At 43.6% G+C, this 27,893-nt stretch overlaps 1 protein-coding gene across 1 annotated transcript; it reads right to left on the reverse strand.

The window, feature by feature from the left end:
* Positions 1-3,312: 3,312 nt before the first annotated feature.
* Positions 3,313-4,773, reverse strand: LOC123987975 (jerky protein homolog-like). The gene has a single exon (XM_046286542.1). It carries the CDS (start codon positions 4,771-4,773, stop codon positions 3,313-3,315), a length of 1,461 nt encoding a protein of 486 aa, XP_046142498.1.
* Between the last annotated feature and the right edge of the window lie 23,120 nt (positions 4,774-27,893).

Genomic DNA, 27,893 nt, shown 5'->3' on the forward strand with positions numbered 1-27,893 from the left:
ACTTACGATGTTCACTTCTTGACGGTCACTGTTTTTCTGACGATGCAGCCCTTGCTGTCCTCAAGGGTGGACAAGGCCCAAATTGCCTTTCTCACTCACTCGATATTTTGTATTTCACTTGCACCAAGGAAACAGAGATACGTCAGCGGCCCGCGTAAAAATTAGGATGCGCAAAGATTTCAAAACGTGCGGCGTGTCCGCGCATACTTGCGGGGTGTTCCTTCGCCGTTAGGCAAGTGGGAAAGGATAACTGTAGAATGAAATATGAATTCTTCCCTAATAAAGTCGTTGATACGTGAAAAGTATACGCACAGGATAATTGCAACAGTTATTTTCAGCACACAAAATTCGGTAAGAATCACTCAATAAAAATAACAAAATCAAATAACTATTGCAATTTATCAAACGTTGTTGTAGGTGGATGATTTTCACTGTGACGTTCATTTCGGACATGATTCTATTTGCAATGTCATATCTAGATTATTATTCCACAGAATGTTTTGCTTTTACATTATATTATGTAGTTATTTATGTACAATAATTTCATATGCGAAATCGTTGTATTTTATTTGTATTTATTATTTTATTTATACTAATATACGCCCCGTTGCGGGTGGACGATTTTCACTGTGAGTGACTGTATCTGTCCTTTTCTCCTTATCTTTCGTTCAGCCTCTCAAGATCTGCATCTAATGCAGTGAGAACGAAAGCTGATCAGTTTTTCATCGTTCGCACTACGGCAAAGACGCAGAAGGCAATCGAGCTTTTATATATGGAACATTCATAATTTGTGATTTGTTTCATTTATGCGTAATTTGTAATAAGTGTGTGATAAGTGTGTGCGACGTGCGATAATTCCATTGGTATGGAAAAAAAAGGAAGGCGCAGATACAGACAAACGGTATTTGAAAGGCAATACAAACAGGAACAAGCCTAATTTATGTACAAAAAGTTTGTCCAAAAATAAGAAGTGGCGACAAAGGTAAGTTATGTTTTACGTACACATTCTATGCTATGCGTACCGCAACACATGTCATTACTTCAGCACTATTGCTTCAGTCATTGTTTTCCCATTTCTACGTTCATCATTTTTATTTAATTAATTAATAATGCAATTTATACTGTGTTTTGACTTACTTTTATGTGAAAAATCTGAGTAGTACGTCCCTACAACTTTTGTACCGATGAAACGAAATGTAGAAATTTTAAATTTCATTATATGTTATACATTTGTGAATACTTATTTCTCTTTTCTTCTTTACATATATTTAGACAATACTAATGTAGCATTTTGTTTTCATTTGAAAAACGGCATAAAATTTATTTCAAACTCTATACGTTTTGCGTCAGGATTGGTTGCTATCCGCTGGCCACTTATGCGCTGTTTAGAAATAAGGATCGGGGGAACGTAAAGGCTCCGTTCACAACTGCATATACAAGACTCCAAGAAAAACTCAATTACAAATGAATATTATTGATGTATTAGCTTAGGTTATATATTTAAATTCGACTATCGTAAGGCGGATGACATTCACTATTTCATGATATTTACTAATTGAATTATAACAGACATTTTGTGCAGCCTCGCATATGCAGTTGTGTATGGAACCTTTATTCTCGCTCTACTACCCGCTGGCTTTATTTCTCGGCTGCTACGGCCCTCGTTGTATCCTTCTCTTTTACGATCCATTGACAGCGACAAAGTAATCGCGAGGATCGAAGAATACTGTTCGCTGAACCTACGTCGTACAAATTAGATTTCGAACCGAGAGACGATGATAAAATTTACTACATAGGTGTAACACTGTCCCCTTTTTATTCTTTTATTATTCACGAATTATTGCAACAAGTGAAAATTGTTTAATATATTTCTGTTTGATAATAGTACGTTTCTTTATGAATGAGGTACTAGAAGCGATGTCAAGGTCAAGTCAGTTTTTTGTAAGAATACCGCGCGACGAATTATATAGCTATACATATCCCACAATCCTACTTACAATTTGAATATTTTCCAATTTCGAAGTATATTTTTTTATTGAGGTGTCACAGGATGGTATTTCAATTTGTCGCTATTGTCCTGAATCCGGGGAAATGAAAGTTCAAATTCCCGTATTTGTTTTATAACATTTATTATTACTCAGTTCCATATATACTTTGGATAGTTCGCGGCTGCTCGCTCGGAGGTCTGGGATATCCCCACCGATGTGTACGGCTGACTTCGTCTAAAATAAATAAACGTAACCCAGATCTTGATCACTTTGAATGGGAAAAAAAGAACGTGCATGTCGTCGTAGAACGTTCGATCCCATTTCGTAGCAATATCGATCGTCAAATCTTTCATGCATTCCTGCGTACCAGAAATATTTATCCGGACGTAAGAAAAGTAATTATATTTTTTATCCGACTTCGAAAAGGAGGAGAATACTCAATTCGATCAGTATATATATATATTTTTTTCTATACTACATCATATTTCCTAAACATGTTTCATAAAAATATTGTTTGACTAACAAAATACAGTAAAACCTGGATAAATGCAACGAAAGAATGCTTGGATAAGTGCAACATCGCTATCCCCTCCACTTGGGGGGATCCCCCTAAGCCGAACCGAGCCGCTCGGCGAGGAAACCGTGTAATATGATCCGACCGTAATATCGGTGTGACTAATACTAATTGAACGATAAAACTTTTTTATTTTTAACTTTTTCTTAATGAAAATTTTACTAACACATTTGTGAGATTTTCCTGATTAAAATGATACCAAACACGATATAGGTTGAATGATATTTATTTATTAAAATAATAATAAAATGGTACATTATAATAAATATTGTCATATATTGAAATGAATAAGGTTTGAAGGATAAAAAATAACGCACCAAAAGTTATGGATTTCGTTGACAAAGGGAAGATGCAGTAAAAACGACGAATAATCAGATCATCGTTATACGACGCATTGCAGCAAAATTTGCTGAATTGCTTCATCGAAAGAAGAACTCTTGGTGATTTAATAACGAATGCCGTAATTATGGACAAAGCAACAGAATTAAAGAACAGTATGGGGTTGACGTTAAATTTTAAAGTTAGTACGAGCTGGTTAGATGGATTTAAAAAAAGACATAATATATGTTTAGTGACAGTTTATGGGGAAAGTGCAAGTGCTGTTATCTGTCCAGTTGTGAAGAAGAAGAACCAAGAAAATCCAGGACGAGGATCTTAATCATTGGTGCCTAAAAAATAAAAATTAATTATTAAAATGAAAATTATGTTTATAATTTTTATAAAATTATACAACTATACTTATAATGAATATTAAACATTACCTAATACATGGTTTTTGATGACTTTAAACATATCTCGAATAAGAGGCGCTTGTACAGATAGATGCAAGTCCATACGCTCAAACAAATGTTGCAGCTCCTCTTGTTCATTATGTTGCTCGCCTACATTTTCTTGCATCTCTTCTTCTTCCTGCTCTTCTCTATCTTCCTCGTCTATGAATCCTCTTCTTTCTTGTTCTTCATAATTGGACATAAATCGTACAATATCTTCTTCTATGTATGAATCATTTGTTAAGGTGCTTATGTCTTCCCTCATAGCACGACGATACCAATCTTCCTGATTGGGAATAATTTTTTTCCAAGAATTGATAATATTGTTGGGAGATACTTCCATCCATGATTCGTCCAAAACTTGTATGCAATCTTTTAGTGTAAATTGCTTTTGAAATTGATTTATCCCGCCTTGATACGTAGTCGCTTTCCTTATCGCTTTATGGCGATACACTGTTTTCATTTTGGCTATTATGCCCTGGTCCATTGGCTGTATCACACTGGTCGTATTAGGAGGAAGATACATAATCTTAAAATTATCTTTATCTAAGAGTTCTTCCGGCACTTTGTGTCCTCCGCAATTGTCTAGTAACAATATTACTTTGCCGGTCAGTCCAGTCCTTAATTGATGTGCCCGTACAGCGGGCTTAAAATGATGTTCAAACCACTCATAAAATAATGGTTGCGTTATCCACGCATTCTTCTGCGATTTAAAAATAACTGGAAGATTGCCTCTGAAATTTTTCAGTGCCCTAGGATTTTGGTATTTATTAATCACTAGCGGCATTAACTTGTGCGTCCCAGATGCATTCGCACATAGCGCCACCGTAATTCGCTCTTTGCGACTTTTATATCCCTTCACAACCCCTTCTTCTCTTCCTGCCAAGGTCTTCGATGGTAAGGCTTTCCAGAAAAGCCCAGTTTCATCCATATTGTACACATTATCTATATGTATACTCTCATCTTCCAATAATTTAGTAAAATCGTCACAAAATTGTTTCGCGGAATCTTGATCAGCACTTGCACTTTCCCCATAAACTTTCACTAAACGTATATTATGTCTTTTTTTAAATCCATCGAACCAGCCCCTACTAACTTTAAAATCGAACGGCAGCCCCATACTGTTCTTTAATTCTGTTGCTTTGTCTATCATTACAGCATTCGTTATGAAATCACCAAGAGTTCTCCTTTCGATGAACCAAGCCAGCAAATTTTGCTCCAATGTATCGTATAAGGATGCTCTGATTCTTCGTCGTTTTCGCTGGATCTTCCCTTTGTCAACGAAATCCATAACTTTTGGTGCACTATTTTTTATCCTCCAAATCGTTGTCCGATTCACTTGATATTTTTTGGCCACGAGCGGAATACTAAAAGTTTTCAAGTCCTCTAACACGCGCAATCGTTCCTCTAAGGATAGAGTTACTTTCTTTCTGGGCGCCATGTTAAACACTTTAAGCATTCACTAACAATATGTATCGACAGTTCGATTGATTCTAGTGCCGGGTAACAATTTCTTTTCGTTTAAGTCACCTCGGACGGGGTGATTTTGGCGGGGGTGACCTACTCCGATTGGTACAATCGGTTCTCACTGATTTTTGTCATTGGTTGAACATATTTGGCAGTGGTGGTATGGTAGTCACCGCCTTCGACTAGCGGTAATCTCAGGTAGCGAGGCTACCCCTGTGTCATCGAGGAAATTCCAGGTGGTTGCGAAGTGACCATGGCGGGCAATAAACAACCCGAAAATGAAACATACTAACCCTAAGGCAATAGAGGTAGGCAATCAACAGGAAAATATTTCCAGCAAAGTTCTAAACTGGTCGATGGCTTCATAAACTTATTGTTACCACGGTTCCGTTCAGAATATTTGTAAGCTGCGGAACTATTGACTGCAAATTAGGTGCTTTATGATGTTAGGAAAAGTCCGTGATTTCCATGAAACCGGACAGTTACTTCCTATTGAAAATTAAAGTAATTTACAAGCTAAGAATAATAATAGAATAATAATAGAATAGATAAACAATAGTAATAGAATAAGCAACATAGAATTGACGAATATAAATCATGTGTACGGACTCAGAATCGACATGTCGGTTTAATAGAAAACATATGTACGGACACGGAGTCGGCATGTCGGCTGAATAGAAAACATGTGTACGGACACAGAGTCGGCATGTCGGCTGAATAGAAAACATGTGTACAGACGCAGAATCGACACCTCGCTTGGATAAATGCAACATTAAATACCCAGAATCGACACCTCGCTTGGATAAATGCAACATTAAATGCCCAGAATCGACACCTTGCTTGGATAAATGCAACATTAAATGCCCAGAATCGCCACCGTGCTTGGATAAATGAAACCTTTGAAACCAGAGCCAACACCGCGACTGGTTTTGATGTCGATCTCTGTTGCTTTTTGCCAACTTTTAACATCAATTTTAGCAAGTAATTATAATTGAAACTATATCGTGTTTGGTACCATTGTAATCAGAAAAATTTCACCGATGCGTTAGTAAAAGTTTCAATAAAAAAAAGTCAAAAATAAAAAAGTTTTATACTTCAATTAGTATTAGTCACACCGATACGTTTCGGCTCTTTCCTTTGATCATCGGACCTCTCTCTTTCCACCACTGTCTGTCTCTTTCTACGTTCACGCTTGGCTGGTCGTCGCGTGTAATCCGAGATTCGACACCTCGCTTGGATAAATGCAACCACTGGGTCCCAATGTTGGTTGCATTTATCCAGGTTTTACTGGTACTAGAGTGTCATCATAATATTGTCCGAAACGTTCCCATGACCTCCTAAACACGTGTACGAAACTGACTAGTCAATTGTGAATTGCTCGAAAAACTGCTTAGAAAATGTTTCTAACAATTGAATAGGTCTGCTTTCTGTCACCGGCGCGGTCAAGCAGGGTTTACTTCGAGAAAGGCGAACACGTGTTTATCGGACCCCTCGTTTCTTCATTAGTTTACAACTTGCCCATAAAATGAAATACCACCTGCAGCCCCTTGTTGAAGAGATATTCTAAAACAAGGTTTCCCAAACTTTTTCTGCAATCGAACACTTCGCAAACCTGGACTTTTTCAAGGATTGAAAAGAAATCTTTTCCGAGCGGTCAACTGCACGTGTGCTTGTAAAGGCATACAGCCGTGAATCGCAGCAGGACATGCCTCCTTGTGTCTGCGTCAGCTTGCGAGTAGCGGAGACGATTGTGCAGATATGTATGTGTGAAAAGAAAACGGGTCAAAAATAGACTGCCTCGATTCTATCCCCGTACGCTGCCTCGATTCGCGGCTGTCACATCAAAGACGAGCTGAACTCGCTCGAGAAACGTGTCCTGTACATATTAGAGTTCGTATTTTGTTTTCTCTGTATAAATTACTAATCGCATTCAATCCTGAGCAAAATGCAGTAACTGAGATTTTACTGTATCTTCTTCTACTATGCCTGCTTTTCTTTTCTACCGCATGGTTTTTCTTATTATGATGTACAGTAAATGCACAATAAATGCAAGGGTGATTTGCGATCCACACATTGCAGCCAAGGTGTCGATTCTATGTTTACATGCGGTTCCAGCCAAGCGCGAACGTAGAAAGGGATAGACAGTAAAGGAGAGAGAGAGGTCCAAGAATTCAAAGCGAAGAGCCGAACAGATCGGTGTGACTAATCCTAATTCATTTATAAAACTTTTTTATTTTTGACTATTTTAAAATAAAATTTTACTTGCGCATTGTTCAGATTTTTCAGATTAAAATGATACCAAACACGATATAGCTTGAATTGTAATTACTTGATAAAATTGATGTTAAAAGTTGGCGAAAAGCCAGAGAGATCGAATCAAAACATTGCGCATATCCAAGCGAGGCGAGGTGTCGGTTCTGCGTCCGCACACATCGTTTATATTATGCAGCCGAGGTGTCGATTCGATGTTCTTTATTCTATTATTATTGCTTATTTATTTTATTATTATTCTATTATTATTGTTAGCTGGTAGATTACTTTAATTTTCAATAGGAAAAAACTGTCCGGTTTGAAATCCCGGCTTTTCCTAACATCAAAAGCACCTAATTTGCACTCAATAGTTCCGCAGTATATTCGGAATAAATAAATAAATAAATATAATTCAAACTATATCGTGTTCGGTATCATTTCAATCACAAAAATCTCACCAATGCGCTAGTAAAAATTGTATTTAAAAAAAGTCAAAAATAAAAAAGTTTTATAATGAAATTAGCATTAGTCACACCGATACGTTTCGGCTCCTCGCTTTCAACCATTTGACCTCTCTCTCTCCTCTACTGTCTGTCCCTTTCTACGTTCACGCTTGGCTGGCGTCGCGCGTAACCCGCATTCGACATCTCGATTCTATAAACGAAATGCTTGGGTCCCAATTTCTGTTGCATATACATATCCCGGTTTTACTGTATCGTTCTCGAACCGAGACTTCAGCCCGAGAGAGAGGGAGAGAGGGAGAGAGAACGTGCGCGAATATGAAACACTGAATGAGTGATCGCATGTACTTTCAAACAGAGCGAATGATAGATTCGATGAGGAAAGAGCGAGAGAGAATGAGTGGGAGGATGAGAGAGAAGCGCGTGTAGCAACCGGCAATTATAAAAGACAGAGCGATCAGATTTAGAGCGAGTGGCAAACCAAACAGTTCCCACAGTAGCAATTCTTGGAAAATCAATCGTAATTAAAATTTATAACAAGAATCTGAATTTAGGTATAATTATTATCTACAATATATATAATCCTTTCTTATTCTGGCATTAGCGATTCTGATGTGTTTCATTCGTGTGATTTTACGTTCATTCGGAAGCCAATTTACAATTAGTGCCAAAATGAGAGAACATGTTATATTCTATCTCTTTTCAAGAAATATCATCGCTGCTCGGCCGATCATTTTATGGTTTGCCGCTACCTCCGATCTCTCACTCGTTTCTCGTGTTCTCCATCTTCCCGTTTCGAGAACAAAGTCAAACGGTACAGCATACCGCTCCGTAATAAACAACTTTTCGATCCCGAACGAGTTGCTTATTTCCAGGCAATACTGTACTGATTACTCACATTTTCCTTGCAGGCAACAATTGAAAAGGCAGCATGCCTCACGGTAAGTGAAGGTACCGCGGCGGAAGCAGGTACCTGTGCAGGTACCTCCGAAGAAACTACATTTGCTGCGGATGATTTTATTACGGAGGACATATGAAGAAACATAGAAAATATTGAAGAAATGGAAAGTATCGAAGAAATTGTACAGGAAGGAGATTTCTATACAGAAGAAGATCAATTGAATACCACCGATGAAGACGAAGAAATAATTGGATGGTAGAGAAAGCCGAACCACCACAGCCAAAAGAACCAATTTCGGAAGGAATAGATTTTGCTGATTTTGCATATATATTCGAACAAATAAAAAATCTTGCAAATCATTCACCTATTGGCTGTGGCATTGAACATTTCGAAATAATTGGATGTCAAAAATATGGCTTAGAAAAAACGTATGATGTACAGTGCCGAATGTGCAATTACGTAGGACAAATTCCGTGTCTTCGAAAGAATGATGGCACTATGGATATTAACCATGCCGCTGTTTCTGCAACAATGGTTACGGGCGGCGGATATAATCAACTGGAGGAATTACTCTCTGGTGTGAACATGTCTCGCATGACAAGAAGGATATACGAGAAATGTCAGGATGACATAATCGATGGCTTCGAAGTGGCCGCACAACAAGAAATGGAAGAAGCTGGAAAAGAGGAACGAGAATTGGCTATTGCAAGAGGCGATGTGCTTGCAGGCTATAATATACCATGGATTCCAGTTGTCGCAGATGGCAGCTGGATGAAAAGATCGTACCGCGGAGGAGATTACAATTCTCTTTCTGGCGTAGGAGCCATCGTGGGATATCATACGAAAAAGTGCTGTATATCAGCGTTAGAAATAAATTTTGTATGATTTGCCAAACAGCAGCAAAAAGAAAGAAGCAGCACGCGAACATCGCTGTTTCAAAAACTGGGGTCGTCAGCAAAGTTCAACCGGTATGGAAAGTGCTGCTATCGTCGAAGGATTCAAATGCAGCATAGAAATGCACAGACTAGTATATTCTATATTAGTTGCCGATGGCGATAGCAGCGTGCACAAGAAAATATTGGACAATGATCCATATAAAGAGTATATGGTGCATATACGAAAAATAGAATGCACCAATCACCTGCTACGGAATTTCAGTAGAAAAATAAACGACATCGTAGCAAAAGGCCGCTACAAGGAGCTAAGAGCTGTCGTAAAGGGCAATGCTCTGCGGCTACGTACTGGAATAAAGAAAGCTGCAGAATACCGATTCAAAGAAAAAATCCGACTACTCGATCAAATAAAAAATTTGAAGGAGGACATGAAAAATGTACCGAGTCATGTTTTCGGTGAACACAAGGAGTGTTAGAAGTTAGCATATTTTTGCAACAAGTATTCTGACCCAAACAGAGTAAATTGTGTTCCACGATTGAAGCAAGGTGGTATATATCAAAGCATTGAAGAAGCGATGCAGCCACTCTTCGCTCAAGCTGAAAGTTTATTGTACGCTTTGAATAATAATGCTGTAGAAAGCTTTAATAATATAATTGCCAAATTCATCGGAGGAAAAAGGATAAACTTTGGACGAGGAGGATCGTATCATGGTAGAGTCTCCGCTGCTGTCGTCCAATTTAACAGTAAAGAGACCTTTAGCAAATTGAGTATGGCAATGAATAAAGAGCCGACAACCATCGTAAGAAAGATGGAAGAACGTCGGAAGCATGCAGCCGAAATGGCATCGAAATATAAAAAAGAAGCGAAAGCATCCTCCTTCAGAAATGAGAAACAATCGTACGACCAGGATTACGGCCCCAGTGCAGCAAAACCAGATATGGACGAGACTGTATACTCTTCCGAGTATGAAAGGCATATGGGTATACTCCATGAGTGGCAGACGATGCGGCACACGATCGAAGCGGAAACTCGCGATCAAGCGAAAAGCGAAAAGTGGATAGCTTACAGATAGATTATCAAATTTCGGGACGATATGCAGATTACGAAAAGTTACACCGCGGGCAAATACTGTGAAGAGTATTCTGTATCCGCAAATACCGAATATACGTTCCCTCGAATACGGAAGGGAGAACGAAGCAAACGCCTTGAGGCAATTAGAAGACGAATTAGGAATTCGTATTCGACCATGTGGTCTCTTCATCGATGCCAGTGTGCCTTACTTAGGTGCAACACCTGACGGCATCGTAGACGATGATACCATCGTCGAAGTAAAATGTCCGGAATCGGCGAAGGATTTATCGCCTGCTGAAGCTATAGAGCAACTTCCTGCAATACGACGTATTTTCCGGGGTGATGAAAGGAACAAAATTCATTATTACTATTATCAAGTGCAAGGACAGTTGCACATAACGAATAGACAATGCGCTCTATTCTGTTTATGGACGCCGAAAGGAATGAAAATTATAAAAGTGCCAAGAAATGATACATTCTGGGCAACAGAGATGGAGGAAAAACTGAGGAAGTTTTATGAGGACTGCATGTTGCCAGAAATCATAGATAGTAGATTCAATCGACACCAGCCGATTAGAGAACCACCGTATATAAAAACAGGAGGAGCATGTACAAGTACACAAGTACAGAGTGACTAATGCACCGACGAGTGCATTCAGCTCATATGGAGAGCTGTCAAAGAAAAAACTGCAACCCGAAGTCACTAATGCACCGACGAGTGCATTCAGCTCATATGGAGAGCTGTCAAACAAGAAAATATAATTCAAAGTGACTAATGCACCGACGAGTGCATTCAGCTCATATGGAGAGCTGTCAAACAAGCAATTGCAATCCACTGTTGCGTACGCTTTCGCGGTAGAGGAAGCCGTTGTGTTACGCGAATCCACGACCGGAAGATGCGTCGCGTCCTTACAACCTTTTACAATTGTAAGGAGAATAAATTTGTTAGACACTGATTTATAGATATGTTTAATGCTTATAGGTTGTACAAATGTCTTTGGTGTTTATGTATTTAAGAGAACTAATACCTCGGAGGTATGTCAAAGCTGAACTATGAAGCTAAGTCGGAGTGTATGATAGAACGTGTAAGTTGACTTTAAGAATATTGACGATGTGAACAGATCTGATGATCAACGAGAAGTTTCTTTGAGTCTGGATGTCTCGTTCCAAGTTTTTGATTCTCCCTCTCCTGGGTCTTACGAACGGTCAGCAAGGAGGCGCAGAGAGGTAGTCCAACGAGGAAGGTGTTGACGAAAAGTGGCCAATTAGCAAACGTTTGAAGTTTGTCTAATGGTCATAGGCTGACGGTTCAGCAAATCACCTCGCTGGACATTTCCCATGTAAGCTAGCCGAAAACCCAGCAGCTGCGGTGCATGTGGGAGTCTTAAGGTGCGTGTTTGCACGGAACCGGTGATATCTCCCAGGCAAGAGCGACTGTGGGCCCAGATGGTCTTGTTGACCGATGGTACCTGGGACAGAGCACAGAAGACGGTTCGAACCCTGTCGGGGGGTTGGTAGAGCTCACAAGACACATGCACGGCAGGGGGTCCGCTTAAGACCCGGAGAGAAAGTTAGAATTTAAGTAACGTGAAAGGCAAGACCTCGTAAAAGATTGTAAACTGCTCGTCTTGAGCATTTGTGGACAATGCGAGTGCCAAATAAACGTTCTGACTTTACTGGCCTTGTACTGTAGAAGGTCTGTTTAATGTTGGACCTTTTGAAGCTTCATGGTGATTGATTTGATACGTGACAAAAATACTACTCCGACCAGCTTAGAAAAGGTTTCTAGCAATTAGACAATGTGCTATTGAACATGACTGACCGTGCTTCTAAATTGATGTAGTAAATTCATCGGTTCATGAATTTACCATTGTTACCATTTTTACCAGGTACATAGAAGGCAAAACGGACGATGTCTTAAAAGTATAAGACTGCTATTATGGATCCGCGAGCGGTATGCTATGCCGCGTAACATCCACAGTCACTAATGCACCGACGAGTGCATTCAGCTCATATGGAGAGCTGTCGAATAATAGAAGTACAAAATAATGTAAGTACGTAAAAGAATGTAACTATGAAAGTATTTGGAGAGTGAAGAGGACCGTCTATGACGGGGGTGGTGGTGGGTCTCTTCACACTCTCCTAATAATTGATACTTGCAGCTACGTTTCCTTACTTTTCACAGGAAGAGTACAATGTATGACAGCGTAAGTATGACATTTATACTTTTGGTATACAAGTAGTTGGATGAATTGGAAATGATCATGAATTTCATATATGAATTTATTTTAATTATTTTCAGTGACCAGTATCAATGGTGAAAATCCTGTTCTACGAAGGGAGGAAAGGAACCAGGTCTTCGCAATGCAAGCATAAAGATAAATAAAACACATACATTTACAAATTTATTGCATGCAGATTGATTAGAACTGATTATAACTTTTCATCGTAGGTTCAATGAGAATATACTCTGTACACCATTGCAAGATATTTTGGTGAGAAATAGGAAAGTAAGAGTGGATTCATCAGGAAGTGTAGGTACCAGTTTGTAGATTAAAGTAGTATACACTCAAAAAGTAATTGTTATTAAACTTATTTATTTTTACAGATCAGACCAGGGTGTACAGCATGATAGTTGAAGATATTCGGTATCGTCTCAACCAAATTGTATAGATAATGTTTGTTCAATAATTACTGTCAATTATCTTATAAATGTACGCAGTTCATGTTCTACTGTAGAATTTTATTAATAAAAAAGGCTTGTATTTTACTGAACAGTATTTTCATCCTTTTTTGTTTAAATATTCATTCAATGTTTATTTACTAATCTAACCCTAACCTAACCGTTTAGTATTGTTATATGGAAAAAGGTGTAACGTAAGGAACTTTGTTTTTCTGGGATTTCCCATCTTTTATTTTTCCTTCTCACTTATAGTTCCTCACTCCAACGTAACATATTGTAGCATAAGCATATTTTAATTAATTAAAAGTATAATAAATTTTCTACACTTGCACTATCAACCAAACTTTGCGTTTAAATTTTGTCAAGTACAATGCGACAGCTGACTATTTCTTTTACATTCAGAATAGAATATAGAATTAGCCAAAAGCGCCCTCTCGTTTTCATCGGCCTGCCCTATACCTATGGGTATTACCATTTCGGTGCAGAAAAATCTGCTGTAATACCGACGTCCCGAATCGGTGACGTCACGTACTGGGTCTACCCCCTTAAGTCTCGTACGTCACCACCGAAAGAGAAGGATAAAGCTATTTCTCGCGCTTTAGGTTGCCTAAGCAATTCAGCGCAAGCTTTCCTCTACTTCCAGAGTGTTGCCTGCTCTTGACCGTAGTCAGTTGCGCTGATACCGTGTGGAACGCCTCTATTTATAATAAGATTCTATTATAGTCGATATTCTATTTTATCGGCCTACTTACCGACTCTACGTTTATCAACTCATTTAATAGACCGGGTTATCGACAAATGAAAACTATTTATTACAAAAATTATACAATACAAATTAAACTAAATACTGAACATGAATAACGAAAATTAAACATTTTTGTATAAAAATGAATTATAATAATAGAAATGAAACGAAAAAAGGTGCTGTGGTTCTTATCGGGTTGTTACAATTTGAATTATAGTTACTGTAGAAATAAGTGCAACAACGCCATCCTGACGAGCCAAATATGAAACACGAGTCAACAATCTTTCATATATACAATCTATGTTTCATAATAAAGATTTAAATGTAAACGTGCCTCACTGGGTGACCGCAGTATAATAAACATACACTTGTGAGCAGTAACTATCGTTTGTAATTCATTCCGAAATTTATCAATAGGTTATGGGCCCAGGGTCTAAAAAGTAACTAAAAAATAGTTAAAGTAAATATAAAAATAAAGATAAAGTCAGTTACAGTGAAAAGTCATTTGTATAAATTTGAATCGCGGCTCCAAAGATAAAAGGAATTCGTTGAATCTCTCGAAAGTAAAAATGGCGGGAACGATTACAAAATTAAACAACGAAAACTACCAATCGTGGAAGTATAAAATGGAATTGCTCCTCATAAGAGAAGATTTGTGGACCGTCGTAGAAACAGAGAGACCAGCAGCACCAGACGCGACATGGATAACGAAAGACGGTAAAGCCAAAGCGACTATCGGCTTGCTAGTGGAGGACGACCAACTTATACATATTCGCAATTCTACAAGTGCGAAGCAAGCGTGGTCTGCTTTACAGGAATATCATCAAAAATTGTCATTATCAAGTAAGGTTTTATTACTAAAGAAATTATGTGGCTCTAAACTACAAAAAGGCGAAAGCATAGAAAAACACATAAACTCCATGACAGAAATTAATAACCAATTAGCAGCTGTAGGTGAAAATATTAAAGAGAATCTCTTTATAGCGATTATTTTAAATAGTTTACCAGAATCATACAATAGTCTCATAAATGGACTCGAAAGCAGAGCGGAAGAGGATATAACTTTAAGCTTAGTTAAAAGGAAACTTCTGGATGAATACAGACGAAGGACACAAAACACCGACATGGACGAAAAAGCGTTAAAGATCCAAAATAGCAGCAAGCAAAAAATGGCCCAGGGTACCAGCTCGATCGAATGTTTCTTTTGTAAGAAAAGGGGACATCTAAAGAAAGACTGCCGAAATTATAAAGCATGGAAAAATAAAACAGACAAGGCAAATAAGGTAACCAATAACGATGATTTTTGTTTTTGCATCAATTCTAGCGCATATGAAAAGGAAACTTGGTACGTCGATTCCGGAACTACGATACATATGACGAATAACAAGGAATTCTTCGATCAGTTACATGCAGGAGCGAAAGACGATGTATACACAGCAAGCGGTAAGGCGTTAAAGGTCGAAGGAACCGGTACAGGTAGGATCAAATGCCTATTAAATTCTGGAAAAGAGAGAATTATAACTGTTCAGGATTGATGGAATTCCTGGAAGGATTGCGCTGGGAAAGAATTTCACTTGCTGGGTCGGTTTCACAAATTGATTTATTTGAGTCACGTTTCAAATGAAATAAACAAGATGATCTGACAATTGATGGTGAACCGTACAATGATCCGCTTTGAATTTTACATGGAAGAAAATGAATCGTCTGAACGGGTTTCAATTACAATGATTCGTCGTGAATAATGATTTTACATGAGTCGAGACATATAGATTATTATTTTGATCTGTCACCTGGTCTGTGGTAATTGAACAATGCTTTTACAAATTGCGAACAGCGAGCTTCTCAGCGCCGTTAATTATATTAATTCAGCCCGCTGCTGTGATAATGCCCATGAGCGTGTGCGTGATCGGCACGTGGTTGGCGGCTCACGTGTACAATGAATTATGTGTAAATGAACAATACCTATTGATCCAGTAGCTTGCACAGGTGCTGTGGATCGTGATCTCTTCACTGAGCGTGGTTGGTGATTTTCACAGGTGAACTGCACTTGAACAATTTGAGTTGAGCGGAAACAGATTTGCACGTGTGATTCGCGGTGATCGATGATCAATAATGGCGGCGTTGCGCGCGAGCCGGCGAGAAGACCCCTGCTCACGCGTTGCCTAGATGGGCACTCCCGATCGATAAATCGATCGACCGTGAGCGCCATCATGGCTGAGTGGATTCTCAAACAATAACAGTCAAAAACGTTTTATATATATCAGAATTATGTGGAAATTTATTGTCTGTAAAAAGAATCGAAGATAATGATTTTGAAATTAATTTCAAAAATAACCGGTGCACAATAACTAATGGCACAGAAGTGATCGCTATCGCAGACTGCATTGGAAAGGGTATAGCAGGATAAGATGGTCAAAAGTGCCCTTGAGCCGATTTTACTTCGCAATGCACCACTCGATAGCTTATCCCAAAAAACCATAGTACACCAAGTTTCAACCCTGTACCTCAACCGGGAGGGTAGTTACAGGGTAAGAAAGAAAAAGTAGTTTTTGCCATATTTCTCCTATTTAACATTATGCAAAAAGCTGAAAAAATTCTACAATATTCTAGACGTGTTTCTTTATGATTGTGAATTTTTTCAGATTTTTCGGTTGCAAATCCTAGGCGTGAAAAATCAAAAACGCAAAAAAATGTCGAAAAATTGAGATTTCGGGTAGAAGCTTTCGAACGACTAGATTTTTACTTTCACAGTAGTTGGATATTAGCATGACTATTATCTCCAATTTTTTTCAGATTTTTAGGTGTTATGCAACGTACTTACAAAAATCAAAAACCGTCATTTTCGGCATATTTTGTGCGATAACTTGAGAAATACCTTCAATTCTGACATTTCCTTTATATAATTAGTGGATTGTGAGATTTTTAATATGTTTGCGTTGGATGGAGCAAGATCTAAATCGACTGACTGAAGTTATTGTAAATAATTGAAAATTACGCACCTTATCTTCTGAAATATTAGAAAGTTTTTCAACGAAGACGGGGGGTGAGTGGTTAAGGTCTCCAACTGCGGAACCGCTGGAAACTTTTTTGTCGCAGGTTCGCGTCCCATGAAAATCCAATTTTTTTTTATCATAAAATCATTTTTTTTTTTTTAATTATTAATTACATAAAAATACACAATAATCATTTAGTAATGTATGAAAAATGGTTTTAAAATATTTTATCAATAAGTTGTGACCCTTTCGGGGGTTCACTCTATAAAAGGGGGGACGTCGCAAAATACAAAGTTGTTGGGCGCCAGCCACGTAGTGTGGCAATCGAAATCAAAAAAGGCGGGCAGGAGCAAGGGCGGTATGGTGTCCGGGGGGAGCTACCGGAGGGAAATAGCTGAAGGGGGAGAGAGAAAAAAGGGAGGACAAGGGGGAAGGGAAAGAATGTAGGAGCGGAGGGAATAGTAGAAGAGAAGGTAGCGGGCCAACTCTTAGATTTTGGCCAGGAAACGGAAGTTTTGAAATTGTGTAAAGATTTTCTAAATTTGAAGTGTGTGTGCAAGTAGTGTAGGATCGCGAAGACCAAGGGGGGGGGGAGAGAGAGAAAAAGGGGGACAAGGAGAGAGGGAACAACGGAGAAAGGAGAAAGAAAAGAGAAAAGGGGAAAGGACGGAAGGTTTAAGGGAGGTTGTGGGGTTTAGAAATTTTAATGGACATCAGGGGTGGAGGGGGGATTCTGAGGGACATGAGGGATGGGATTTCGGGGGGTTAGGAGCGTGTAGGGTAGGGGTACTGGGGGAATGAGGGTTCGGGTTGGGGGTAACGGGCCAAGGTTTGGTGGAGGAATTTCAGGGATTGAGGATGGGGTGGTGCAGCTGGTGTTGGAGTGGGTGGGGGGTTCTCCTGGATTTCCCTGCGGGCCGCTGCGGTCCGTAGGGCAGCTAGGTGGGGGTCTGTTGGGGTGTTGGGGTGTGGAGGAGGGATGGGGCGTTGAACCGTGATAGGGATGGGGATGCGACGGATGGCCGCTCTTAATTTTGCCAATTGTGGCCTGTGGGCTGGGGGGGTTTGGGATAGGGTTAGGGGTCCGGGTGTCGAGGGAAGTTCAGGGGTGGATGGGGCAGGAGGGGGAGTGGGGGATGGGGGAGGCGTGACGTAATCGGACTCAGACGAGTCCGTCTGCACGGCCACCTCTGCCGTTTTGGGCGGCGGTTGACCCCTATATAGCCGCGGTCGCCGCGGCGCCGGTCCCCTCCGGCGGGCCCTGCTTCCCCGACCTCATCCTCCTCGTCGTGATGTAAACATACCTCAACCTGTTGGGAGCGTCAGTGTGTCAGCGGGGGGCTTCTTATTTAGGGGCAACTTGGGTGGTGGAGGGTTATTATTGTGGGTGGCTTATCGCATTTCTGGATACTTTAATCGTGCTGAGTGTTACCGCGCCAAAATTTTGTTTAAATTCCTTATTCTCTACAGATTTCATTCGTGGATCGAGCGCCCAATTTGTTAATTTCCATCACTTGTTGGGAGGTTCCTGGGCCGGGGAATATGCAAGGACATGAGGGGAGGCATGGAGGGGTGCTCGGTTGCGACGACAGGCGCGGATCGGCGTCGCGCATCGCGGGCCCCCACCGCGGCGGCCGCCCCACTCCCGCGAGCGAGGCTATAAGTAAGATCGATCGACACGTGGATCGATGAGTTGCCTCGGGGCTTCGGTCCCGAGCAGACCTCCCAGGAGGTCGGACCGGAGCACCGGCAGACTTGGCGTTGCGGTTTGTCCCGACGACGAGTTCACCGGCAGTCTGATCGTGACGTACGTCACGAGCTGGCAGCTCCCAATCGGTCCAGCAGCCGTAGGCGCCTAGCTTCGTCAGTCCCGAGGTTTGACCCAGGATGACCAAACTAGTGCGCGCCCGTAACATCCGCCGGTTTGTCCGCGGGGTTCCAGGCGCTAGCTTACACGGCACCGCATCCGGCCTATGGCAACCGATTCCGTCCCGTCCCGAGGTTTGACCCAGGGCGAGCCAGGATTGGTCGTCGCCTCGTTCACTGCTAGGTTTGACCACGGTGGACGAGAAGACAGCCGCATCAGGCAAGCGGGCAGCAACTCCACCGCAGCGCGAAACACCGCAGCGCGAATTTCAAATAAAGACCGGCGGCCCGAATGGGCCATCCCCGCTCCTAGCCTCCAGCGACTCCGCGTTTCCCGCGCACACCGAACACCGCGTCTCTCTCTCTCGTTCGCGTTCGCGCTCCGCGCCGCGCTTTCACTCCGCGCCGTAGCAAGTAAGACCGCGTAGCGACAGCTACGACCCGCGCTAGGTTAAGACCGCGTAGCGACGGCTACGACCGGCGTTAGTTGGTAAGACCGCGTGACTCATGTGACGGGCCGGGTCCCGAGCGTAGTTTGTAAGACCATGTACACATAGATTTAAGCGCGACACGGCTCCATCGCCAGCTCACTGGTAGTTTATTTTTGTTATAGCGAGAACGGCAGGAGATACCGCCGCAACCACCGACGGCTACACCCGGGGCCGCGGCCGGCGGCCCACCGGCCACATTATAATCATTTCATTGTCTGAATAAATATTTCTATTTTTCTACTAACACCGACTCGTCATTTATCCGAACCTGTTCCCAAGCGAACCCTGGCACGGGAAATCCGACCGCGGTGCGCAACGCCGTGCGCACCGACCAGACCGCCCCGTTACACGGTTCTAATTACGTTCACTGAAGGGTTTAGGGGGTATTTTCGGGGTTCCCTCGTCCTCGACGAGGGAGTGGGATAGGAGTGGGTGGTGTGTTTATTATCGGTGGAATATTTTGGGGTGTTTGGATTTTTCGGGGTCTCCCTCGTCCTCGACGAGGCGCTGGAGTAGGGATAGGCGAGGAAGGGGACATTGGCGTGGGTGTCTGTTGTGGTGTTTGTTGGGTGGGAATGTCATGGGTTTGTGAAGAAGGTCCTGGTTGGGAAATATCATCAATATCTTGATTCGAGAAAGGGTTATCGGGAACTGAATCGTCAAAATTTGGAGGAGGTCTAAAGGGTTTGAGATCTTTTATATGAACTTTTGGAATAATATTTCCAACTGAATCTTTTAATTCATAAACAACAGGGGAAAGGATTTTGGAAATTGTATAAGGGCCTGAAAATTTTGGGGCGAGTTTGGATGCAAAGTTGTGGGCTGCGGAGGAAAGAATTCGTTGGCGTCTCATGACGAGGTCACCGATTTGGTAACGCTCGTCACGACGCCCACGGTTATAATAGGAGGCTTGACGATAGGAGGCTTTCTCCAGATTTCTGTGGACGATATCGTATAAAAGGGTTAAACGGGAAATGCGGTTGGACCATTCTTGGGGATTTCGGGGAGTTATTAAGGAATCTGATTTAATTTCGTGGCGGAGGTTTTGGATGGGGCGGGGGTTTTGACCAAGATTAAGGAACGCGGGAGAAACCAGGGAAGAGGAATGTACGGCGGTATTATAGGCAAAACAAAATGCGGGGAGATGTCTATCCCAATTTCGGTGGTCTTCTCCAATAAATGTCGTGATCATTGTTTTAAGGGTTCGATTAACTCTTTCAACGGGATTGGCTTGGGTGTGATAGGGAGGGATTGTCGTCTGTTTGATTCCGTACATTGTCAGTCTGTTCGTCACGTCTCTGTTACAAAATTCTGTACCGTTATCTGTAAGGAGGAATTTGGGGCATCCCCATCGGTGGAGGACAAGGGACTCAAAGGCAGAAAGGATTGGTTTGGCGGAAGCTTTATGGAGGGGTTTTACTTCGATGTATTTTGTAAAAAGGTCTTGAAAAACGAGGAGATATTTATTTTGGGATTTACTGGGAGGGAAGGGACCCATGATATCAGCAGCCACGACGGTCCAGGGCGCCTCCACCGGGCGCTCCCGCATCCGCCCCGCCGGTGGCCGCTGCAAAACTTTACTTTGTTGGCATTGAAAACACCGTCTGACAAATTGGACTACGTCCTGGAACATTCCAGGCCAGTAGAAGTCCTGCGTCAGACGGTAGTAGGTTTTATCAATGCCAAGGTGACCGGATTGGGGAGGGTCGTGGGCGTCAGAAAGGGCTTTTTGGCGTAGAGAAAGGGGAAGGACTAATTTCCAACCGTCGAGGTCGGGGACGATGGGATCTAGGAGGGAATTAGGACGGTGGTAATACAATCGGTTATCTTCGATTGTCCAGTCGGGATATTTGGAGGGAAAATCACTAACATCACGGAGTTTATTGGAGTACCACAGGTCAGGGTCATTACCAACGGCGGCTATGCCGTCTATGGGGTCGCCGTACATTCGGAAGAGAGCGTCTGGCACGACGTTGTGGGTTCCCCTACGGTGGACGATTTTCATAGGTTGGCCTTGAAGGGTCAAGGCCCAACGGGCTAATCGTCCTGTGGGGTCCTTAAGGTGGTGAAGCCACCGGAGGCTGTTATGGTCCGTCACCACAGTGATTTCGGAACCTTCAATGTAGGGGCGGAACTTCTGGGTCGCCCACACGACGGCCAGACACTATCTTTCTGTCACGGAGTAGTTTCTCTCCGCGCGGGTAAGGGAACGGCTAGCGTAGGCTATCGGGTGCTCTTCACCGTCTACGGTTTGTACGAGAACTGCCCCGATAGCCGTATCGCTAGCGTCTGTTTGGAGGGAAAAAGGAAGGGTGAAATCGGGACGAGCCAAGACGGGGGTTTTGGTGAGGGCAATTTTTAAGGTTTCAAAAGCGGACGCTTGCTCGGGACCCCATTCCCAAGCAACATCCTTTTGTAAAAGGCGGGTAAGGGGAGTTTGGTCTTTGGAAACATCTTTTAAAAATCGGGAATACCATTTTACCATTCCCAGGAAACGTCGGAGTTGTTTAAGGGTTGTAGGAGGAGGGTATGAAAGGGTGGGTTCTATTTTGTCGGGGTCGGCTATCATGCCGTCTTTATTTATTAGAAAGCCGAGATATCGGACCTCGGAACAACAGAATTCACTTTTTTCACGGTTTATTTCTAAATTGGCCTCTTTTAATCGGGTCAAAACTTTGGCGAGCCATTCTAGATGCTCTTCATAAGTATCGGTTGCGATTACTACATCGTCTAGGTACGCGAAAATATGGGGTTCCCAATCGGGGGTAATCAATTTATCCATAATTCGTTGGAAGGTTGCGGGGGCGTTGGTGAGGCCGTAGGGCATGCGGGTAAATTGGAAAAGGCCTCTACCCGGGACTGCAAACGCGGTAATTTCTTTACTGGAGGGATCAAGGGGGACTTGGAAGTACGCTTGGCTGAGGTCTAATTTAGAAATATAACGGGCTGTTCGGAGGCTATCAAGAATACGGTCCATGCTAGGGAGGGGATAGGCGTCTTTTTTAGTGACTTTATTAACGTCACGGTAATCAATACAAAATCGATAGGAGCCATTGGGTTTGGGAATTAGGACAGGACGACTGCACCAAGCGCTAGAGGAGGGTTCAATTATACCGGCTTGGAGCATGGAATCTACTTCTTTTTGGGCAGCTTCTAAAACGCGGGGAGCCATACGACGGGGACGTTGTTTAATTGGAGGGTGACCTTGCACATCAATGGAGTGGGTTACGAGAGGAGTGGTTCCTAGAGTGGGGGATGGGGGTGGAATGAGGTGGTCCAGGAGGGTTTGAATTCCCGAGATTTCCTCGGGAGTTGCTTCGGAGAGTCCGGCGCACGCGGGGTTCATGGGAAAAGGGTGGGGATAGGATTCAGGGTAAAAGAGGTGAAGAGGTCCGTTCGGAGTCCGCCACGACCTTAGATCTCCGTCTATGGTCACTCCAAATCGGGCGATAAAATCCATCCCTAGGACTACCTCATACCCCAATGACTCGTCATCGATTTCGTCATCGACCTGGATCGCGACGGTGACTTCCCCGAGGATTCTCTCTTTTATATTATTGGCTAGGATCATGCAGGCTTGGGAAGGGGTTAAGTGGGGTCGAAATAATTGTGCAATTTTGGGACCTGCATAAGAATGGGTTGCGCCGGTGTCGAGGAGGGCTTGGAAAATGTATTTACCGTGCTGTAAAGGGAGGAAAATGCGGTTATCGCCGCGATAGGGTTCTGTACTGGGCTCTTCCGAAAGGGATTTCCTTGACGTTGGAATGGGGGCCGTTGGAGGAATTTGTGGGGAGCGTAGGACACGGGATCCGGGGTGTTGGATCGGTGTTTTCGGGGAGGTTGCGTCGACCCTTACCGCCGACCTCCGGGTGCGTTTCCCGACAGACATCTCGGGCATTCCGGTGCGATCACGTCAAACGTTCCGCACCGGAAGCAAAATTTTTTCCGCGTTTGTTGGCAAGCACCGAACCAGTGTCCCTGCTGGCCGCAATTCCAGCACTGGCCGGGCAGGGGAGATTGGGAGGTTAGGGCCGCGGAACGGGGAGGTTGTTGTCGGGAACCGGAAGTCGCTTGGGCATATGAAGTATGGCGGTTGGTAGTCGATGCATTAGGGCATTTCGGGACATTACTACTGGCAGCAGGTGGTGTCATGGGGAGAGACATTAGACTAGGGATTTCGGTAATCGTTAGGGGAGGAGGAGGTGTAGCAGGACGATCGGGGGTGGAGGATCGGGCTGTATTGGAGTACTGGGATGCATAAGGGTTTCTTCGGGGCTGTGGCGGTGACGGGGGAGGAGTACGTGGCCCAGGGAGTGCTCTACGGGTTCTTGGGGGCGAGTTAGGAGGGGTAGAGTGTCTGGGAAGAAGATTACGAGGCTTAGGGCGGTGTGAGGATGGCGGGGCGGTTTCGGCCGCCGCCGCCAGTCTGGGTCGGGAACTTCGCGGGGGTATATACCCGCATTCGGGAATAAGGGTCGTTTCCGCTGGTGGGGGTTCGCGATAATCGCGGGTGTATCTTTGGGCCTCGTCTACCCATGCTCCTAATTTAAGGAGGTCGTTAAACGATCGGGGAGGATGGAAGTCAACGACATATTTATATCGTGGGTGGAGGTTTCTTTTCGCGATGGCCAGTCGCTCGCGCTCGGGGACGGGGAGATCGACGCGGGCAAACATCACCTGCAGTTTGCGTAAATATTCCGCCAGGGTCTCCCGCTCTCCCTGGGTTCGCGTGATTACGTCCCACCATAACCGGTCCTGGTAGTTCGTCGGGATGAATTGGAGACGGAATCCCTCCAGGAACTCCTCATAGGTGGACCAATTGTTCGTCTGGCCCCGGGCCCAGGCCCGCGCGGAACCGGTGAGGACAAAGGGGATCGCCAGCAACATTTCTTCCTCCGTTAGTCGGTGTCCGGTCGCGTATTCGGCTAGGGTTTCTAGGAACCCTTCTCCGTCCTCCCCGGGGGCCCCCGCGAAGGAGATTGGCCACTTGCGGAAAAGTTCGGCAGCGCGGTCTCCTCCAGACCCGCGCGTGGGGCCCCGGGGTTCGCCGGTCGAAGGGTGGAAAGGGTTAGTACGGGACAGGGAAACTTCAGGACGTGATGGGGGCGGAATTGACGGGTAAGGGAGAGTAGCCGGGTCGGGCTGGTGGTCCGGTGCATTTGGCAATGAGTACGTGAAATTTTGGTATTGTCCGCGCGGGGCCGGGATAGGGTTGGACCATCGGGACGAAAGGGGTATTGGGGGCTCCTGGATCCGTACGGGGATGCGCATGCTACTCAAGGAGGGTGGAATGATTTCTTGGTCGTCGCGATACAGGTGGGAAAAGTCGGAAAAGCGGGAAAAAGGGTTATGAGGCTGACGTGGAGGGGTCAGTATTACGGGAGGGTGATCGAAAGGATTATCCGGGAGATCGACCGGATCCGGCGCGAACGTTACCCTTTCGCGCCGTGGGTCGTTTGGTGACTGGTCAGGGTTGATTAACCTAGATTGTGCGGGGGTCGGACGGGAGACGGAAGTGACCGTGGTGGTGGTGTTTGTCATGGTCGCAGTGGAAACCATAGTGGTAGGATTGGGGACATAGGACGTGTGCGGGAGTTCGGGGAAAGATTCAGGGGTGGTTTCCTGAGCGGGTGGATCGGTTTCGTCAGCAGGTTCGTTGCCTTGACTCGGGGGAGGATTACTGGGATCTTCGGGAGGGGTATCGTCGGCGGAGGGTGCTATCCACGCCGCGGAAAGGGTAAATGGGAGTCGGTCACTGGTATTATCGTTTGCCGTGTCCCACGGCGCGGCTTCCAGGCCAAGGACGCGACGTACTTCCGCCCTTAAATAGCGGTCGCGTAGCTCGTCTGGGGTACCGTGCAAATTCAACTGCGCGTGGTCCATTAGTCTAATTAGCTCCACGATCTCTAAATCACCGATGTGCTTTCGCATCTCGCGGGCTTCGGCGGACTCCATTTTCGCGGTATTTCAAAACTTGAAAGGGGGCGGAAAAGAGGCTTAAAGGGTCCTGGAAAGGAAAAGGGATACAAGGGAAAAGGAAACAATTTAAATTCAGGTACAACAATTTCAAAATCAAATGCAATAATAATAGTAAAATCAAAATACTGTATCCTGCAATCGCAATCTGAAAGAAAGGGGGGAGCTGAAAAAAAGATTTGAACCGAAAGAGGCTCGATAGAGTGCCCACGGTCGGCAAAAGGCACGGCCTGGGCCCTCGATATCGGCAAACCGCGAACAAACTTTTGAATTTGGAGGGCACACACAAAAGAAAATAATATTTTTGGCACAGATAGTACTTCAAATTCACAAATATCAATACCGGTAACGGCTCGGTCGGGTCGGCTATGTTTATTTGTCCTCTGGGACTCTTGAGAAACAAATTCCGAACACCACGCCGCGTTCGACCGGCGATACTTAGCAAAAAAAATTGGCAACAAGAGGCTCGGCAACGGGCACCTCCTCGGCTGATTTTGAAAATTTTCAAATATAACGGGGGACTACGCGAGAGTTTTAGACCTTTTATTTTCCGTGGCCCCACGTTGGGCGCCAAAATTTGTGACCCTTTCGGGGGTTCACTCTATAAAAGGGGGGACATCGCAAAATACAAAGTTGTTGGGCGCCAGCCACGTAGTGTGGCAATCGAAATCAAAAAAGAGAGAGAGAAAGGGGTATTGGGGGAATTCACAGTAGCGGGGATTCGGGCACTTACGTCCGTACAATTTTCGCGGGGGAGTGCGCAAGGAGGAAGTAGCTGGGGATGGGAAGGTACAGGGTCGAGATGGTTCTCGCGGGGGTCTCTACGTTACGCGTAGCTTATATAATTGGACGGGGTCAAAACGAGAAGAGGTACGTTGCCAATACTCGGACAAAGTAATCACAGGAATGGTAATCAAAGGGCTTACCAAACGCCTCACACTCACTACTCGCAATTCACACGGTACTCGCTTAACAATGACTCTATGCTCTCTCAATACTTCGATATGCTCTCTAAATCGTAGCCTTAGGCTCATTGCCGGCTCGTTGTCGCCGCTGCGACGACGAGACCGTCGCGGGATCTTTTTGGGAGGGGATGGGGTTTTGGAAGGGGGCCTCTTCCGGCCCGGGATGGATCGATTATCGATTTTCGATACACCGGTGATCGGGATCGATGGGGCTGACGGACTTCCTGTTGTGACGGGTGGGCTGAGGTCTTCGGGCTCGGCGACAGATGGCTCCGGGTGGACGTTTTCATCGATTTGGGCCGCTTCATCATCATTTCTGGAAACTCCACGTTGCTCCTTATTTGCTGGAGGGGTGGATCTGTCGCCGGCCTCGAAGCTCCTTGTTGAGGGTGGTCCTCGTTGTGCCAGTCCGTCGCCTCCATCTGTCCGACACCGGTGGGTGGGAGGAAAAGGGGTGAGGTGAGGGAAGGGTTATGGGTTAGTGTTAGGTGGGCGCATGGGTGGGGGAAGCGCAGCGATTGTAACGGGGGGGCACAGGTGTCACCACGTTACAAAGTGTACATAAAAATAAGTTGTGCACTACCGATTTTCTGATTATGTATTGTTCTAATTACGGATAGGTCCCAATATTTTCTTACTTGAAAGGCCGCGTGGTTATAGGTTTATGATGGATATTGTAACGACCCGATAATCAAACGCAATATCTTTTTAATTTCATTTTATTTATTATAACTAATTTTTATATTTCATACAGAGTATTTTATTTTATTTTATCGTTAATATTTAATGTATAAAATTTTTGTAATAAACATTTTCATTTTCGTCGATAACTGAGTATATTAAATTCGTCGGTAAAAGTTTAGTCGATAAGTCAGACGGTAAAACAGTTATCGATAAATCATCGACGTCTGACCGCGCACGCGCCAGCGCAACCCCAGTGAACACATAGTGGGGTAGAATTCTAGAGTGGGGATGCTGGACCACCACGTGATGGGGAAAACCCAGCTACCCCAAGAACTCTATGCGAAAAAAAAGTACCGACTCAGCAAGATCTGAGTATAAATAGAGGCGTTCCGCACGGTTTCAAGCAGATCTTCTCAGCCCTCAGTCTGAAGCAGACAATACTCTGAACAGTAGAGAAAAGCTTGCGCTGAACTGTTTAGGCAGCGATAGAGCGCGAGTTACAGCTATTTCCTACTCTTCCACTGGTGGCGTGCAGTACTACAGATCAGTGGACCTCCTATCCACGGTACGCAACGTGTTACACAGGTGTTACGCTAAGCCAACATTTAAGTGTAAAGAGCTAGCGAGGAGCGGAGCTCCTTGAACGGCCTGCGATTAACACAGCTCTGGTATAACCAGAAACCGATTGCGACCCATAGGAAAGGTTAACTTGATTCTAATAGTCTAGCACAAACCTCTGGAATTTAGTTTCTATAGTCATTATTGAAAATTAAACAGAGTATTGACTGTACATGAAGACTAAGCCACATTCGCTTTAGCGCTATCGATTATAATTAATTATTACAATTAATTACTTATTATTAATTTCTACTTACATATATTAATTACTAATTACATATTTCTTATTGTATTCCCAATGTTGGGCGAACGAATTATAATTTCTTATTGTATTCCTATTTCTAGCCGCACTTATTGTGATACTAGCGATTTTGTTTTATAATTTAATATTCACTCACCTTTTATTTTTGAATAAACAATTTCCATTAGTTTCTAGCACATTAGTGTTTGGATTTCACTCCGTAACCGCACACCACATGAACCTATAATCCCTAAC

This window comes from Osmia bicornis, chromosome 1, assembly GCF_907164935.1.
Source record: "Osmia bicornis bicornis chromosome 1, iOsmBic2.1, whole genome shotgun sequence".
NCBI lineage: Eukaryota > Metazoa > Arthropoda > Insecta > Hymenoptera > Megachilidae > Osmia > Osmia bicornis.